This window comes from Hydra viridissima, unplaced genomic scaffold (assembly GCF_058129835.1).
Source record: "Hydra viridissima isolate aposymbiotic clone 2 unplaced genomic scaffold, HvirCarnegie_v1 scaffold_6, whole genome shotgun sequence".
In the NCBI taxonomy this organism is placed as follows: domain Eukaryota; kingdom Metazoa; phylum Cnidaria; class Hydrozoa; order Anthoathecata; family Hydridae; genus Hydra; species Hydra viridissima.
The window spans coordinates 226,048-244,951 of NW_028324305.1; the positions used below are offsets into that span (position 1 = coordinate 226,048).

The 18,904-nt window shown below is 28.9% G+C and overlaps 1 protein-coding gene across 11 annotated transcripts in view; it reads right to left on the reverse strand.

Moving 5' to 3' along the window:
- Window positions 1-18,904, reverse strand: part of LOC145190675 (uncharacterized) — a 127,015-nt gene that overhangs the window by 91,824 nt on the left and 16,287 nt on the right. For 9 of the 11 annotated variants that reach the window (XR_016453520.1, XR_016453521.1, XR_016453522.1 and 6 more), the window contains exons 6-16: window positions 16,137-16,301; window positions 14,768-14,929; window positions 7,676-7,858; window positions 6,494-7,105; window positions 4,722-4,904; window positions 4,375-4,536; window positions 4,081-4,239; window positions 3,758-3,940; window positions 3,054-3,659; window positions 2,111-2,290; window positions 1,820-1,984 (exon numbers count right to left, since the gene is read on the reverse strand). Coding sequence is in view for 8 of the 11 variants with exons in the window: in XM_090091082.1 (XP_089947208.1) it covers window positions 1,820-1,984; window positions 2,111-2,290; window positions 3,054-3,659; window positions 3,758-3,940; window positions 4,081-4,239; window positions 4,375-4,536; window positions 4,722-4,904; window positions 6,494-7,105; window positions 7,676-7,858; window positions 14,768-14,929; window positions 16,137-16,301 (2,760 nt within the window). In the remaining 3 variants the exon portion in view is untranslated. Of the gene's footprint in view, window positions 1-1,819; window positions 1,985-2,110; window positions 2,291-3,053; window positions 3,660-3,757; window positions 3,941-4,080; window positions 4,240-4,374; window positions 4,537-4,721; window positions 4,905-6,493; window positions 7,106-7,675; window positions 7,859-14,767; window positions 14,930-16,136; window positions 16,302-18,230; window positions 18,339-18,904 lie in introns of those variants that run through there. The other 2 variants (XM_090091083.1, XM_090091085.1) reach the window with 2 other exon arrangements.

The following is an 18,904-nucleotide window of genomic DNA, read 5'->3' on the forward strand; positions in this document are numbered from 1 at the left end:
AAAAGTTTAGTCGTTCGATCTCACAAAATAGACTAAGATATGTAGAGTATTATGGGGATGGGGATTGTAAAAGCTATTATTATGTTAAGGATACTTATCCTGGTATTACAGTGTGTAAGTTCAAGTGTGTTGGACATGTACAAAAACGTGTTGGTAGTAGATTGAGAAAGTTGAAAAAAACTATTAAAGTATTTGGAGGGGAAGAAAAATTAACAAATACTACAATAAACCGTCTACAAAACTACTATGGAATTGCTGTTAGGCAAAATGTAAATGACTTAGAAGGTATGAAAAAGGCCATACTTGCAACATTGTGTTTCATGTATTTTCATCAGCTGAAAATAGTTGGCATGATCATTGCCCTTATGGTATCAATAACTGGTGTTGTTATAAACAGGACAAAGTTAATAAAACCTCTACCTACAAACCAGGCACAGGCCTTCCATTCTCAGTTGTTAGCCATTTAAAACCAATTTATATTGATCTATCTCAAGAAGAACTTTTAAAAAAATGCTTTCATGGTAAGCCCCAAAACCAAAATGAACGTTTTAATGGGATGATATGGCAGCGTATACCCAAAACAAAGTATGTCTCTTTAACACAGTTAGAGTTTCAAATTTTAATATTGGAAGAAAAGCAAGTGTTCTTTTATTTGAAAAGTTGAATATGATTACAGGAATATATACTCCTCAAGGTTGTTCAATCATGAACAAAAAGTGTCTAATTTTTGCAGAGTATCAAAATCGAACAACATTAAAAAAGCAAGGAAAAGTAAATTGTGGATGCAAAAAAAAAAAAAAGAAAATGCAGATAATGACAAAGAAAGTAGACTATATGATCCTGGTTCATGTTCTTATATGATCCTGGTTCATGTTTTTAAACTGGCATTTTCATTGAAAATTTTTGGTACAATTGTGAATCTTATAATTAAATGCGTTTTTCTCAATATGTAAATTTTTGACCTCCCGGCCATCCTATTTCATTAACAGTATGTTCAATTTGCATGAAACTTTTAGCAAATGTTTATTACATCTAGTTTTACAATTAGAACTAAAAGTTTTGTAATATTATAAAAACATTTTTATTTATACTAGCTTGATCTTAAAAAATTTTGTTTTTTTTAATGCACCATTTTAAAAATTTCAGTGTAACTCAAATATTTATTTTTTTAAAATAGTTTTAGTTCAGTTTGTAGATCAACATGTTATTAACCTTTTGCCAAAATTTCATACCCTAAATGCTTTCAGTTACTGAGATAGTATGGCCGGGGTGGCACAAACATTTTTGAATGTTGACTATTTTAATTGGTAACCATGACAACTAATAAAATAATTTTTTATTTTTTTAAGTGTTGTTACCTAGTTCTTTCTCAGAATATAGTTGGTTTTTTATTAAAAGAGTTATTTTAATTTAAAATGTTTTGAGGGGTCTTATACCTTAAAGGGAATTGCAATATGACAGTTTGAATATATGTAGTTCTTCGGATAAGTTAGCCGGGGCATTAATTGTTTTTTGGTTATTTTTTCAATATTTTCTAAGTTACCATGGCAACAAAACACAATTTTTAAAAATTTTCATTCTGAAATATAAAACTTGAACATTATATATTGTTTAAAATCAATTTTACTGTTTTAACATGAGTTTTAACATTTTTGGGATACTTCCCCCATAACGTTCATGCAATTTCCGGAACGGAATTACAAATGAATAACTACTACTATTAAAATATTACAAAATAATTTTAAATTAACTTAAAAGTACTTTTTTTTACATGAAAATAAATCTTATCAAATCGAGAAAATACTTTTAGAATATTCACCTTTACATTTAACATTAGTATTACATTCTAATACTTCTGAGGGAACACCATAGCAGGGTCCAAGTACATTATTGCATGTTCTTGAACGAACTTTTGTCGAAGGAATGTTTTCTTCCCAGCAACTTCTTGAACATATACTCCAATCAGCCCACTCATTCCAAGAGCCTTTAAAAAAATTTATTTGTTAAACAAAACTTTTTTATCAATGTCTTTTCAGATATGAAGAATTCAGATTTAAGCAAATAGCTAAGTATTACAGCACTTAAATTATTTATATTTTCACAAACTAACTGCATTGGAAGTTGCAAACTTTAAGTTCGATATTAGCTATGTCTCCATCAATTGTACAGTCTCCTTGTATATGAGAAGTTGTAGGATTGAAGCAAATACGTTCTCGAAAATGAATCCCATTTGCACCACAAACGACAGAACATTCACTCCAACCACTCCATTTTCCCCATTGTCCTTTTGCTATATATAATTGTTGATATTTAGCAATATAAAAAAACCTCAATTAATAAAACCACAATTAGATCAGAATTCTTCTTTAAAAAAATTTAAAAAAATTTCGCTAGTAGCTAAACATAAAACTAATTTAAAATAACAAATACTTTCTTAAAAGAATTTATTTTACTTTCGCACTTTTAAATGAAGTGGTTTTTATAAAATATAAGATATGGGAATATGTAAACAACATATCACACTTGGCAGCTTTTCCTTTATTGGATTATTTCGGCTACATAAATGCATTATATAACAAAACGTCTTCTGAGACAAAGAATGATTCTAAATGTTTTAAAAGACTTTCATAAGGTAAAGTATATATGAATGTTTTACTTTCTTTAAAAAAGTTTTTCAAAACTCACTTTCCTTAATATATGTAAATATGCAATGTTGGTACAAAAAAACCCATATTGCATTAGCAGTCATTAATTACTAAATATTTAAATAATAAATATTAGCATTAACATAGATTTCTAAAAACAGCTGATTTCTGAGCAGCAAAAAAAAAAATGTTAATTTTGGGTAAATGTTTGTATCCGTTAGCAAAAGTGTAGGAAAAATGGTTAAAAGTACACTGAAAAACAAACACTAAAGATGATGTTGAAGCATTATGGTGAGTGAAAGAAATTATTATTGTATGTGTTTTTTTGCGGTTTATTATTTAACAGTTATCTGAGAGTACTTTTAAAATGTTAGAAAAATACTCTTTTTTGTAACCAGTTTTACTTACTTTCACATATTTTCCCGAGAATAAGAGGATCTTCAGGTTTGACTTCCAACAAATCCCTAAAACTGCTTACAAAAGTATTGGAAAAATGTTCACTTTCATTTACCACATACTTTGATATTCTCATTATGTCAGTTAAATTAACCTCGCTTCCAATTGCACCAATAAACAATAATGCTTCATTTTTGACTAACTCTTCAGTTTCTAATCTGACATTAATGTCTTGTTCAATACTCTCTTTTCCATTTGTAAGAAAAATAACAACTGGTAACACATGCAACCTTTTGCAACTCTGATATGCTTCTCTGGCTTTCTTAAGAGCATTGTTCATTGCACACACACCATTTTTCTTTTCTAGGTTATCAATAAATTCATAGAATTGCATTTTAGTGGTAAGACTGCCACAGGAAGAAGCTAAATCAGCAACGGAACCATAGTTAACAATAGCAACTTGGATGTTGGTATTGCTCCCAAACTCTGAGTTTGAGATAAAGCTTTTAACAAAATCTTTTTCTTGACCCCATTTATTATCTAGAAGTTTTGATGTGACACCAGAGGAAGAATCCATCACCAAAACAAAGCTGATGTTTAAATTAGAACAAGATTTAACTAAAGTAAATTTAAATTTAACATAACTAAATACTTTGTTCCAATATACAAACATTTATCAATTTAATGTGAAACGTAACTTCATTTTTAAGGCATACCTATTGGACAGGGTTGCATAATGCAAGATTTATAGTTAATCATAGTCTCACTTTTGCATTGATATGAGGATGTAGCATTATTAAGACAATAATCACGCGTTCTGTATTGAACAGGAATTGACTGAGATGATTTGCATGATGCTGAGCAGCCACTCCAAGCAGTCCATTCAGCAAGTCTATATTCTGTTTTTAACATGTTGATTATTTGAACAACTTTACTCCAAAAAATGATAATTGAATAATTTATTATCTAAATTTCTTTATGGATATATCTAAACAACAACATTGTTTAAATATGTGTAAAAAATCTAAAGGTCACAAACCTGGACATCTAATTTCTTGATTACATGGAGTAGTATCAAAAATCTGCACATTTTGACATAAATTTGATGGTAAACAGACTCGGGTTCGTGTACGAACAGGGTTACCTTGATTGCATGTTTGAGAACATTGGCTAAATAAGGACCATTGGGATATTTGAACTAAAAAATAGTTTTATTTATTAATTCTCAATTGAATTAAAACTTTATGGTAAGGAAACATTAAAAATACAGAGATAAAAATTTTTAACTTTAGCAAAATTAATATATAAGCTCTAAGAAAATTTAACGGGCTACCTGAGCATATAAATGTATTGCATTCTTTATTCTCAGAATAATGACCGATACATGAATTGAAAGCATTGTTACATGATCTTGTTCGATAGGTAGTGGGAGGATCAACATCAATCCAACAACTTGCAGAGCATGGACCCCAGGTGCTCCATTCATTAAACGAACCTAAATAAGTATGAAATGGAAATGTTTAAAATTGTGCATGTGTTTGCGTGTGTGTTCACACATGCAAACATGCATTCACATATTATATTTTCATGTTCATTTAGATTCGTTTAATATATTTTTGCGTTAAATACCAATATCAAATAATAACATTAAAAAAAAAATTTTTAATAGCAATTAATTACATGGGTAAGAGCAAGTTCTATGTTCAATATATCCTATACTTCCATCAGCAATACAGTTATAGTTTTGATAACTATTATCGTATGAATACATGCAGGTACGTGTTCGACTCTGAACACCAGTGACTCCACAATAGGAAGACCCACAGACATTCCAAGCTGTCCATGATGACCATATACCAGTAGCTAAAAAGTAAAGTTAATTTGTAAAACCACTTCTTTTCGTAAAGCCTTTCGATCAAAATGGTGTTTTTATCAGAAAACCAATAGCAAAATTGTTTAGTACGATAAACAATTTCACGAGCTCTAGAAAGAGTTTCTATAAAAGTTATTGAATCTTTATTCTGGAACATTATAACTTTTTGGTAGTGTTACATACTAAGGTTCTCATAGTAACTTGTTAGAGCTTATTTTGTCTAATTTCACTGCAAATTGAAAAGTGGATTAAAATGTGAAAAAAAAGCAAAAACTCGCTTGTTTGCTATGGAACTTTAAACTAAGCTTAAAATTGAATCTGTGGCGTTAGCACCTTAAGTGAAGTTTCAATAAATAAAACATAATGATGATCCATAAAGTTCAACTATAATGAATAGCTAATTACAAAGAAGCCTCGAAGTTGCTGGAAATCAAAAATGAAATATTACAAAAAATCAAACAACCTACCAAAGGAAAATCTTCGGAAAGCAACACTTTAATTTGAATATATTGCTGCAACATATACTGACCAAAAAAAAAAAAATTAACATATCACCTAGAAACAAGTTCCTTGCTACGATGAAAAAATTGGATAGAAACTACTTTTCTAGTGATTTAAACAATTGTTTATTTAACATATATGTAAAGCTGGTAGAAAGTTTCCCCGCTGCACAGACATAGCCAAAGAGGGAGTTTAATATTTCTTAAAATCTGAAGAGTCGTAGAAACAAAGTTATTAGAATATATTTAAACAACGAACTGCAAAGTATTTTCTCCAGCTGGGCAAATACTCCGCTCTTATACAATACTCCACACAATACAGTAATTTTACACAATACTCCACACAATACTCGCACCTGACCTGGTATCCACATTGTAACATTGTTTATGTGACAGCAAAACATAATCAAAAACAAAATCTGTGAAAGTAATTATAAGGTGAAAACAGTGATTGAGCAACCTTTAAAATGTAAACTAAAATTTTAGATCGGTAACTTCTGTAGTTGTGAAAACAGATAATTACATATAATGGTGACAGTGCCATTAATATGTATGTTACTTTAATATTGAAACAAAATAATCTTTTAAAAAGTTTCTTAAATTCACAACGTCGTTATGTTAACTAATCTAAAAGTTAAGGTAAATATATTTCAAAACTTTGTTAAATAACATGAAAAGTTGTTAAACCATCTAATGCCAAAATTTAAATAAAGTTAAATATTTAAAACTAACAAAAAAATTTCTACGATTATTAAATGCTAAACAGTTTAAACTTGAAATATACTTGGAGGACTGCTTCCAAAATGCTACAGCTGCTCATAAAACAAAATTGTTTTAAAATATATATATTTTTGTCAACTTCATCGTTTATTCTGTTTCTGTGTGGCTCATCAATACCTAAAGACAACTTCTACTAATTTTTTTTGAAAAGAGAAGATTTCTTTAAAAATTGCAATTTTGTTAGACTAAGCAGTGTTGAACATAAAATTAATTAAATTATATATGAAATGCCCTAAATGTTTCCTTAAACATTAGTTTTATTAGAACTTTAAAATAGTTTACAATAAATCAAAACTTACTATCACAAATTCTTAAACCAAGGATAAAAGGATAGTCATATTGCAAGGCCAGCAGTTGATAAAAATATTCAACAAAGACAGTGGCAAACATATCTGGATAACCTGCAACACTGAACCTTGTCATTCTGTAAATATCTGTATTGTTTACTTTAGAACCAACTGCAGCAATAAATAAAACTGCCTCTTTTTTAACCAATGTTTCAGTTTGCAATCTAACATTTAAATCAAACTCAACACTTTCTTTATCATTTGTGATCAATATAATAACGGGAACCCTATTTAAACGCTTACAACCTAGGTAGGCTTCTCTTGCTTTTAAAAGAGCATTATTAATTCCAGTATTGCCATTTAATTTTGGTAAGTTATCAATAAAAATGTTAAATTCGGATTTAGTTGCAAGACTCCCACAAGCAGAAGCAATTTCAGCAGTTGAACCATAGTTAACCACAGCAACTTGCACATTTTCATTAGTACCAAATTCTGAATCAAAAATGAAACTCTTCACAAAGTCTTTTTCATCTTTCCATTTTTTATCAAGAGGGGTTGATTGAACAGTTGAAGAAGAGTCCAAAACCATAATAAAAGATATATTCATCATAGAGCAAGAAGTCACTAAAAAAGCCACGAATATAAATTATTTTGCATATACGTAAACGCTTTTTGTTAGGGTTGGGTTTAGTGTTATTTGCATAAAACAAACTCAGACTTAAAAAACTAGAGAGAAAAACTTTACACAAAAAATAAGTAAGGAACTCAACCTTCAATCTTCTAATTAAAAGATAAAAAGTTTAATAATGTACAAAAGCATTTTAAGAATTTGATGCTGTGGTCAAGTCTTATCAGAACTACTTATGTATAACACAAATCGTAAATAACCTCATGACTTCCCTATTTTCACTATTAAGAAAATTTTCTATTAAAAAAAAAAAAATTCACTATTAAAAAAATTTACTTTTTATTTCAATTCTTCTACAATCAGAAAAGTTTTTATGTATATTTTTGTATAACAAATGACAATGAGTATTATTTATTAACGAAATATTTGAATAGAGATTCCAGAGTTTGACTCCTTTTTTGCACTGTTATTTGTTCTTCAGACTTGAGTACTGGGAAAGTTTAAGGTATATTTCCAATATATTCACCTCTTTTATAAAACACAAGTTAAGAGTTTATGTTTAATACCTTTTTTACAGATGTTTGTGTTGCAAGTTTGGTAATTAATCATTTCTTCATTCCGGCACTGATACGTTGAAGAAGCATTGCTAAGACAATAACTTCGAGTTCGATGACGTATTGGACTTGTAGGTGATGCTTGACATGATGCAGAACAAGCACTCCAACTTCCCCATTCAGCAAGTTTGTATTCTATGCATCACATATCAATAAAAAGCTTGGACAATTTTTGAAGAAATGAAAATATATTATTAAAGGTACCAACTTCATAACATTAAAAGTGAAAATATAAAATTAAAGACCATAAAATTATTGTGTAAAGAGCATCAAAAGTTTTTAAAACAATAATATATTTTAGGCTATAATTAACTTTTTTCAACACTTGCTCTTTCTCAAAAGTGATTATTTACCTAAAAAATTAACATGCAATAAACCAATTGATAATTAAATTGTTTTCTTGGCACTGTATTAAAAACTGGCTCATTTATAATTAACTGTTTTTTCGCTAATTCAAAAAATTTTTTCGCATGAATATTATAAAAAAGAACTTTAAAATGGCTTTTCAGTCATCACAACCAGCTTTTAAAGTAGTATACATACATACATACATACATATATACATACATACATACATACATACATACATACATACATACATACATACATACATACATACATACATACATACATACATACATACATACATACATACATACATACATACATACATACATACATACATACATACATACATACATACATACATACATGCATACATACATACATACATACATACATACATACATACATACATACATGCATACATACATACATACATACATACATACATACATACACACAAATACATACATACATTCATACATTCATACATACATACATACATACATACATACATACATACATACATACATACATACATACATACATACATACATACATACATACATACATACATACATACATACATACATACATACATACATACATACATACATACATACATACATACATACACACAAATACATACATACATTCATACATTCATACATACATACATACATACATACATACATACATACATACATACATACATACATACATACATACATACATACATACATACATACATACATACATACATACATACATACATACACACAAATACATACATACATTCATACATTCATACATACATACATACATACATACATACATACATACATACATACATACATACATACATACATACATACATACATACATACATACATACATACATACATACATACACACATACACACAAATACATACATACATACATACACACATACACACATACACACATACACACATACACACATACACACATACACACATACACACATACACACATACACACATACACACATACACACATACACACATACATATATACACACATACACACATACATATATACACACATGCATGCATAAATACCTTTGTGTGTGCGTGTGTGTTAATAATTTGTGTGACGCGCAATATCAATATAGTTTTTCTTTTATTGTACATTTATTTATTTAACATGTAACAGTCGCATTGAATGAAGGTGTGATTTTGAAAAAAAAAAAGACATAAAATATATATATATATATATATATATATATATATATATATATATATATATATATATATATAGTTTTACTGGATATCTGCGTTTGCAGCGTCAGAATGAAGATTTTTTTAAAATTTTTTCTGGTAAACTTATGGAAGCTATAATTTAAGAGTTTCTCATCATCTCTGGTTATTTAAGTTTTTTCTCATGTCGCACCGTATAATAGTGACGTCAACAGTTTCCAACTGTGCAAGTCATAATTGCATAATTTTTAAAAGGTATGGTGGCAGATCATTTTTGGTGTATAGAAGTGTATATTATTAGGAAATAAAATTTTGTATGGCACTTTTATGAATTATGTTGTATTTTTTTTTAGCTTGTTTTTTAATAATTTCTTAGATATGGTTTAACTTAAAGCAAAATCAAAGAAAAAAAATTGACTTCGGCGAAGTGTTGAAAGCAATCATACAAATGAAAAATCATAAAAGTTTCAAGGAGACTATTGCTAAGCAAATAGAATTCCGCAGAATACAATAATACGCTACATTGGTAAAGCTAACGAAGCAATTTTTAATGCCTTAAAAAAATCTAAGGATGTAATGAAGATCTTTTTTAATTAATTTTTTTGTGATTGGTCCAAAACTAATAAGTTTTGTTTATTTTTTTTTTTTTCAATGGTTTTGTTCATTTTCTTATTTTAAACTGTTTTTATATGAAATATTAACTTTTTTTTGTTTATGTTTGTGCATCAATTTTTAAATACTGCACAAAAAAAATTACTAGTAAGTACTCTTCTTCTTATCAGCTCACTTATTTATTGTTAGAAAATTAAAGAGCTAGGGTTTCGGCTTAGGATTATGCTAAATAGAGCAGCGTCAAGTATTCAATTTCATTTGACGAAAAAGGCCGACAGGTAGAAGATATTATTATACATTCATTAACCGTCATCGCAACTTGTCATTGTGATTGCCTGAGGATGTCAGTTAACAACCATGCGAAATTCTTTAATAAGGAAAATGTGGATTCATTTTTCCGAAACTTATCAACTGTTTCGGAAACTCTCTTTTTTTTCCAGTCACATTTGGAAAATGGGCGAGACTGGAATTCCGATTGCAACAACCAAATTTCTGAAAGTTACATGCAAATGGACGCTCGAAATGTAGCCCAGAAAATAGTGCAAGAGCGAGGCATAACTGTTACATTTGCGTTTTGAGTGTGTGCAAGTCGTGTGAGTATCCCACCAATGTACAATTCTTCCTAATCAAATATGAAACAAATATACAAGATTCATGCGACTCCCGGAGTGGCATATATTTTTGTCAATACTTTCTTTATAAATAATTCTGTTTTTTTGATTCGAAGGTATGTAAAAGGCAAGGGGTCAATGACAGCCAAATATATTTTGAAGTTTATGTATCGTTTCATTGAATATTTGGGAGCAAAGAAAGGGTTGCTAATACTTCTTTTGCTGAAAAACCACATCCTATCTATCATTTGAGAACTTCCAGCTATCAATTGATTTTACGACCGAATACAACATAACCATGCTCTTTTTTCCACCACACAGCACACACATAAAGCAGCCTCTACACGTTCTACTTTTTTCTTCTTTTAAGAGTGAAATCACTCAGCAGCACAATGCATGGCAGAAAGTAACGTTGGTATGACATGCAACTTTTATGGTGATGAAGCCAATGATCCGGAAGACCAGCGCTATATTTTTGTTTAAGCCGAAAACAATTTGCTGAGTTCAAATTCAGCACATGATGCTGTCACTGCCTCTGAGTTTTCTCCAATGCCCAATACATTGGGCAGCTTGTTGAGTTTGCCCACTTCAATATCATCTCTACCTTATGCATTGAATGCAGTTGTGCAGCTGAAGATGGGATATCAGCCGAAACATCCAATGGCAGTCAAAAGCCAATGAGGTCCCCTATTTTAACATTGCCTAAATATTTCTTCTTAATGCGTGAAAAACATGATAAAAAGCTCAAATAATTGGAAAATCAGAAAAAAGTCAATTTGAACCAAAGAACAAAGACCAAAAAGAGAAAAAGCATCAGTGGTTGTAGTTCTCAATGCTACAATTAGCGAAACTGTAACACATTCGGTGAGTACAATTACAATGATACGAATTATATAAATGTGTTTATGCGGAACGCATTATAAAAAACGTGCGTAAAAAGGAAATAAAGAGACATAAACCCATTACTTCGCGGTGTTGTTGCACAACAACAGTTGAGAATTGTTGAAAATAAAGTAACCAAAGGTAGCGTTTAATTTACAGACATTATAAAATTATTAATCACAGATAAGTCCTTAAATTTATATTGTTTTCCTGCTCGATTGGACTATGCTTTGCATGTAATAATGTTTTGCAAGTTGAGAAAGTGTTGTAGTAAAGCCATTTGTATAATTCTTAAATTCTATGTCTGTATTTACAGATATATTTTTTTCTAGAAAGTATGGAAAAAAATAAAATTATAAAAACTATTTATTATTGTTTTATCTTAACACTTAATTTTTATTAAACTATAATTTGGATAGGTAAAAATGATTAAAGTTACTTTGTTGTTGTACAGCAATATTGCGCAGATTAGGTTAAATTTTGTTACTGCTTAAGAGGCGAAAACCATTGATTAAAGAATATTATATATATATATATATATATATATATATATATATATATATATATATATATATATATATATATATATATATATATATATATATATATATATATATAGTATATATATACAATTATTATATATACATATAAATTTTGTATAAGTATATACTCACACAAAATTAATGTTTATATATTATTAATATCAAATTTGTTTATTGTTAGATGACTTGTATAAGAGTTAGCAAGTTTTATGATAAAATAAGATTTATAACTGACAATGGTGAACAAGGTATTGTTAATGTTATTTATCTTCCTGACGCAGAATTAAATGAGTTTTCTGAAAATGAATCTGAAAGTTATGACGAAAGCACTGACATTATTAAACCAGTGCATTGTAAATCCAGCAATGATGTTGATTTAGTAATTGAATCAGAAAATGGGTCAACAAATGAGTCAGAAAATGAATTAAGAAGTGAATCTAAAAGTGAATCAACAAGTGAAATGGATACTTTTGATAATGAGAGTAGTCATATTGTAAAAAATAATGCTGAAGAAAACCAAAAAATAATACAAAAGAATGTCATAATCAAAAAAATAGGAGTAAAAGGCAGAAAAAATGATTATCGATAGCGTAAACGATTACCTCACAATGTTGATTCGAGTTACAAAGAAGATGATATCAAGAAGATTGCAGATTCGGAATGGTCTCCAAGACAATACTTCAAGAAGTTTTTTGATGCAGCACTATTTAAAATCATTTCTGATCAGACAAACTTATATTCTGTACAAATTTCAGGAAAATATGTTAACACTGATTGTGATGAAAATGAACAGTTTATTGGGATACTAATTACTATGGGAGTCCTAAAATATCCACAATATAGAATGTATTGGTCTCAACACACTAAATGTGCATTAATTGCTTTAAAACGGTTTAAAGTACTAAAGAAATATTTTCAAACAAATGATAATACACACATGCCGAAAAAAGGCACGGCAGAATATGATCATCTGTACATAGTTAGACCAATTTTGCAATCTGTTCTTGATATGTGCAGGTTAGTTGAACAAGAAGAATGTCAATCTATTGATGAACAAATTATTCCTACAAAATCGAGGTGTCTAATCAGACAATATCTTCCAAAGAAGCCGCACAAATGGGGCATGAAAGTCTGGGCGCGATGTGGAGTTAGTGGATTGCTGTAGGATTTCACTATGTATCTTGGCAAATAAGGAAATACAGATATTTCTAAAGAATATGGTAAAGTTGGAGTAGCAGTGCTAAAACTTGTTAAACATTTGCCAAAAAACATTGGGCATAAAATCTTCATGGATAATCTTTTTACAAGCATAGCGCTGTTTAAAACTCTTAAGGATCTTAGAATATGGGCAGTTAGAACCATTCGTAATAACCGCTTGCATGGTGCTGAAAAAGTAATGTCTAAATAAAGAGCTAGAAAAAATGGGACGTGGCTAATTAGCTTACCGGGTTGACTTTAATTCTAACATTGCAGTTATACGTTGGATGGATAATGAGCGGTACAGCTAGCATCAACATTTATTGGTCCTTCATTGGGAGATTCAATTAATCGATGGTCTGGTAAAGATAAAGTTATTGTAAAAGTGTCTTGGCCAGATATGATACATCAGTATAATAAACATTAGGGTGGAGTTGACTTATGCAATATGTTGATGGCATTGTATAGAATAAAGCTAGGTACAAGAAAATGGCATATGTATGCTATTTATTATTGTATCAATGTTGCAGTATTAAATGGTTGGATTTTTTGTAAAAGACATTGCAAACAAAATGGAGGTACAAGGAAAAATATAATTCGACTATTAGAGTTCCAAACACGTATTGAAGATTCTTTGTTACGGAGAAAAAAAAGTTTGTCGAGGCAGACCAAGAAGTGATACATCTGTTGCAAAGAAAAAACACTGCCCAGTAAATGCTCCGGCTAGGAAAATCTGCTTAGACAATTTTGGTCACTTGCCAAACTTTTCTGAAAAACAGCAACGCTGCAGACTTTGCAAGTAAGGTTACAGCCGTATTTTTTGTGAAAAATACAAAGTCCACTTGTGCTTGGTTACCACTTGCAATTGTTTTTATAATTTCCACACCTAATGTTATATTTAATGGAATTTAAATATTTATATACATATATATATATATATATATATATATATATATATATATATATATATATATATATATATATATATATATATATATTGATGACTTTTTGTTTTTTTACATGATTTTATTCAAAAAATTACTTTGAGAACGTGTTGTTTTCATGCTCATTTTTTGAAATGTTGTTGTAGAACAACATGTTGATATCTTTTCAATAAACCGTTAGACTAACTTTTTTTTTTGGACACGAATTAGAATACTATAGAGGTAAAAAAAAAAAAACATAAATGATTTTTTTGTTGTTTTTGGTTTGATTTGGTGAAGTAAACGGTTAAAGACATTAAAGTTCGCTTTGTATTTAAAGCTATATAAAACAAATTTTGTTAACTAATTTTAGAATAAGTTATCATGTGTTTGGTGGAAACTCAAAAACTATCATAGATTAAGTTGAAATTAGGGGAAATGCTTGGAATGAATAGAAATTTTATGTGCAGTAAAATTTTTCAAATCTTTAAGAAACTAAAGTAAAAAGAGTCTTACTATGCAAACTTTCATAAACTCTTAAAAATAATGTTATCTTAAGATAGCGTGGTATGAAATTATATTATTGTTAGCTTTATAAATAGTGGTAATGATAATAAATGTAATACTGGTATGCATAGAATAAATAATTGAACTAATAGCTGAATGCAAACATTTGAAACATTTAAATCAACATACCGGGACAAGCAAACTCTTTGTTGCATGGCACAGTGTTAAGAACATCAATGTTTTGACATAAATATGCAGGTGAACAAGTTCGTGTTCGGAAGCGTATTTGATTGCCAACATTACAAGTTGCTGAACATTCACTGTATGATGACCATTGACTTAGATAACGTACTGAAATAAATTTGGAAAAGTTATTCAACATTTGTTACCCATTGATGAGCTGTGGTCTACAAAAGTTTTATTTTTCAAGGGATATTAATGAAGTTTCATTAAATATAAAAAACTTAACTCTTTTTTGAGTATATATAGAAACAAAATACTAAATAATTGGTAGCGAATTTTGTTTATCATCTGGTACCAATATAGTTACTTATATAAAAGATGTCAAGATTATGTGATACTGATAAAGCAGGTATTGATCATATCAGTAATGTTATTCTACTAACTGTATCATTCAATCACAGTTCAGTTCTTCTCGAGATATTGTACTTTATTTTTGTAAACAATTAGTAATTGAAAAAGAGTAAACTTATGTAATAACTGAGCGTTATATAATTAACTAATTTAGTATAACCGATTTTTTTAAAGGATTGTATGGTATTGTATAAACATATTTATCATTTGATGTTTTGTATGGTATCAACAATCTAATATTAATGATATACAAAAGGAAGTGTGATTGTTAAGTGTGCAAAAAACACTTTAAAACCCTTATTAAATCCTTGAATCATTAAGAAAGTATCTAATAAACTTTGTGCTATTGATCAAACATCAGTTATGCTCTCAATACAACACTGTGTCTATAATGACTAAAGACACAGTGCACTAAAAAAAACAATGGATTTGATAATGAGAGTAATAGAGATAGCTTTTAAGTTTTTATGGGTTCCTTATCTTGCATTTTATTACAAATAACATTATTTACATTTAATACATTTTTTAACTCGTCATAACTTCTAAGTTTTAACAAGGTGAATAGAGAATTTTAATACCTTTTTATTAATAAATTGCGTACCTTTTTTAAACCATCAGTTGCGGTTATAGTTATGTTCCAAACAAAATTTTTAGCTTTCTTTATTATGCTCTCTTCAATTAATGCTTTAATAAAATTTAAGAAAAATAGATCCTGTTTTAGGTAACGGATTATTTGCATCAAGGACCAACTTTAAGAAAACCTTAGTCCTGTCAAACTTCATTTTTTACGCCTTGCTTAATCGACCAATTAATTTTATTGTTTCTTTATAGGTGGTAAAAAAAATTTATTGCCTAGGAAACGCACTTGTCATTTATTTTTTCTACAGCTTTTGTAAACAGCAGATAAATCTTTGCTAAAATAAAAGTTTACACAAAAATTGTTATCTAATAGCAAATCTTTTACCTGTGCACAGAATATTTGTATTACATTCCCGTGTCTCTGAGTATAAACCATTACAAGGACCAGTTTTGTTGTTACAATTCCTTGAGCGAAATGTAACAGAAGGATGGCTTTCAGTCCAACAGGAAGCAGAACACACACTCCAAACGCTCCATTCATCAAAAGTACCTTTTAAAAACAATGTTTACAATTACTTGATAGATTACTTAACAGTGAGGCATTTTTTCTTAAACTATTCATGAGCTTGAGATTTAAGAATGATATAACTACAAAAATGTTTATCATGGTGTCTTTTTGAAGCATTTGGAGGAAAAAAACTTTATTCAATAAATTATCAAGAGTTCTTTAATGAAAAACACACACATATATATGTATATAAATACGTGCGTGCGTACGTGTGCGTGCGTGTGTGTGGTTTAACTACCAACTAAAAAAATGCTCCGTTTAATTCTAGGAAGATGTTTTTCTTTTCCTAAGAGTAGAAAATTTAGTTAACTTTAAAAACTCAATAAGAAAAGCCCTTCGGCTTATTTTTAGGTAGCAAAAAAAAAAAAAAATGATCAAATAAAATTTCTATTTTTAGAAAAAGAACTTTGTGGTCACAAGCGATTTGTGGAGTTATTGAAATACGAGTTTATTTTTTATGAAAACAAGCATAAGGGCTATCAGTAGAGAGCATCTTACGTTAAGGGTACTTTTTTAAATCTCTTTCGCTAAAAATTTCTTAAAAGTTTCTTAACATTTAGATTATCAAAGGAGAGAAAAGGAAGGTAAAGTTCAACTTGAAAACATGTTAACAAGTTAAAATGTTTAAGAATTATTCGACAAAATTAATTTGAATTCCATTAATATGATTTAATGTAATATAACCCTAATCGTTCTTCATGAACAGAACACAACTTAAAAAACTTTCCTCGAACTTCTATTAAAACAAGTTTATTATCGGAAAGTATCTTAGTTCTACAGTTTTCATAAGATGTCGGGGCTTCTAGTACTTGTTCTTATAAACGCTTTTCCCATAAAGATGGAAAGCAAAGTTTAATGATATTGTCAATGAAGCCGTAAAACTTTTTGCCGCCAGTTTTAGACGGTGTTTTATTGAATTAAAATATATGAATATGGGGCGAAATGTGAAGTTTTTTACTTGTGTAACTTATTTTAATATACCAAATATAGTTTTAAGAAACATGGCTTTGTCATTATATATTATTTAAAAATTTGTTGAAGGGCCTATCAAAATTGATTTTTGAAAATGCTTTACTCAACAATTTCAGCGTTTTTAATGATATGCAATTAAAAATCATTTACAAGAAACATAATGGAATAATTGTAAAATCAAGAGTTACGTGAAATGTTAAGTTTTGAAGTAAAATAGTATGAAGATAATATTTCATGAACAAAATTTTGTTTCTGACATATTGAAGATTCATAAAAAAATATGTTTTGGCGATTCCTTAAAACAACTGCGATTGCCAGATTAGATCTTTACACAGTTGAATGAGAACTGCGAATAAACAAATTACCATTATAGAAGGATCTGTTTAACGAAATAAAAAAACTGCAGATACTAGCATACAAAGTTAAATAAAGCAAGGTTACTTTAGCTATATTTATTTTGAAGGTGAAGAAAAAACGAAAGTGTGGTAAAATTTATGAAAGTTTTACAGAAAAGTAGTATTAACGTCATCATGAAAGCCGTATGACCAATAAAAGTAGCCGTATTAGTTCTAGAAGGTCTCATAAACCATGAGATTCTTTAGAGAGCAAAAAAAAAGTTAAGCAATAAAAAACAAAGCCAATTAACATTATTAAGCTTTATCTTTAACTTCTTCAAGAAGTACAAGTTCTGTTTGTGAAAAAATATAGCTAAGGCTTTAAAAAGAAAATACATCTAAGGTTTTAGAGATCAAAAAAATTGAAAAGTGGTGTAGGTTTAACGCTTTTTCTTAAATATTAGTGCAAAGGAAGCTCTTCTATTAAAAATGAACATTGACCTTAGCAAAAAGCAATATTAAATGGTAATAAAACCAGCTATTCTATATATTGTAAATTGTTATCTCCCTTGCACGATATTGAGAACAAAGTTTATTTACTTACCAAAAAAAAATATTTTTATGAGACTTCCGCAAAGTGAAGCGTGCTAGACTACACAGGTAGTAGAATTTCTCAAATGATTGATAACCTTAATTATGGAAAAAATGGTATTGATAGAATATCAAGCCAAAGTATTTATAAGTAGAAGTATGATATAAGCAACATAATCACAGATCTAAAGCATAAAGAAAGCCTTTTTAAAAAGCTTTTAAGCCTTTATTTCTAAACAAGAAAAATTTAAATTTAGAGAATCCTTCATTGTTGTAGGCCTCTTTTTCAATCATATAAACACAAAAGTTCAATATTGTTTTGAGATGGAGAACCAGATCTAAAAAACTAAATAATAGAGACATTAATGTTAAAGACATTTTTCAGAGTTATGAATATTGAGGGAAAAATGATTAAAGACAAAAGTGGGAATTAAATCAGCCCTTGCGCTTTGTTTTTCCATTTTTTTTTTGTTTTTTTTCATGTTACAATCAATTTTAAAAAAATGGGGAATTTATTTGGGTTGTTTAACCAGCACTGACATTATCTTAAATTACAAATATTGTCTGGTGAGTAAAAACAGTTTCGCGATGACATCTTTAAGCTAACGCTGAGAATTGCGTAAAAAACAAATGAATAAGAAAAGTAAAGTTTTTATATACACAAAAGTCTATGCCTCTACCCTTTTA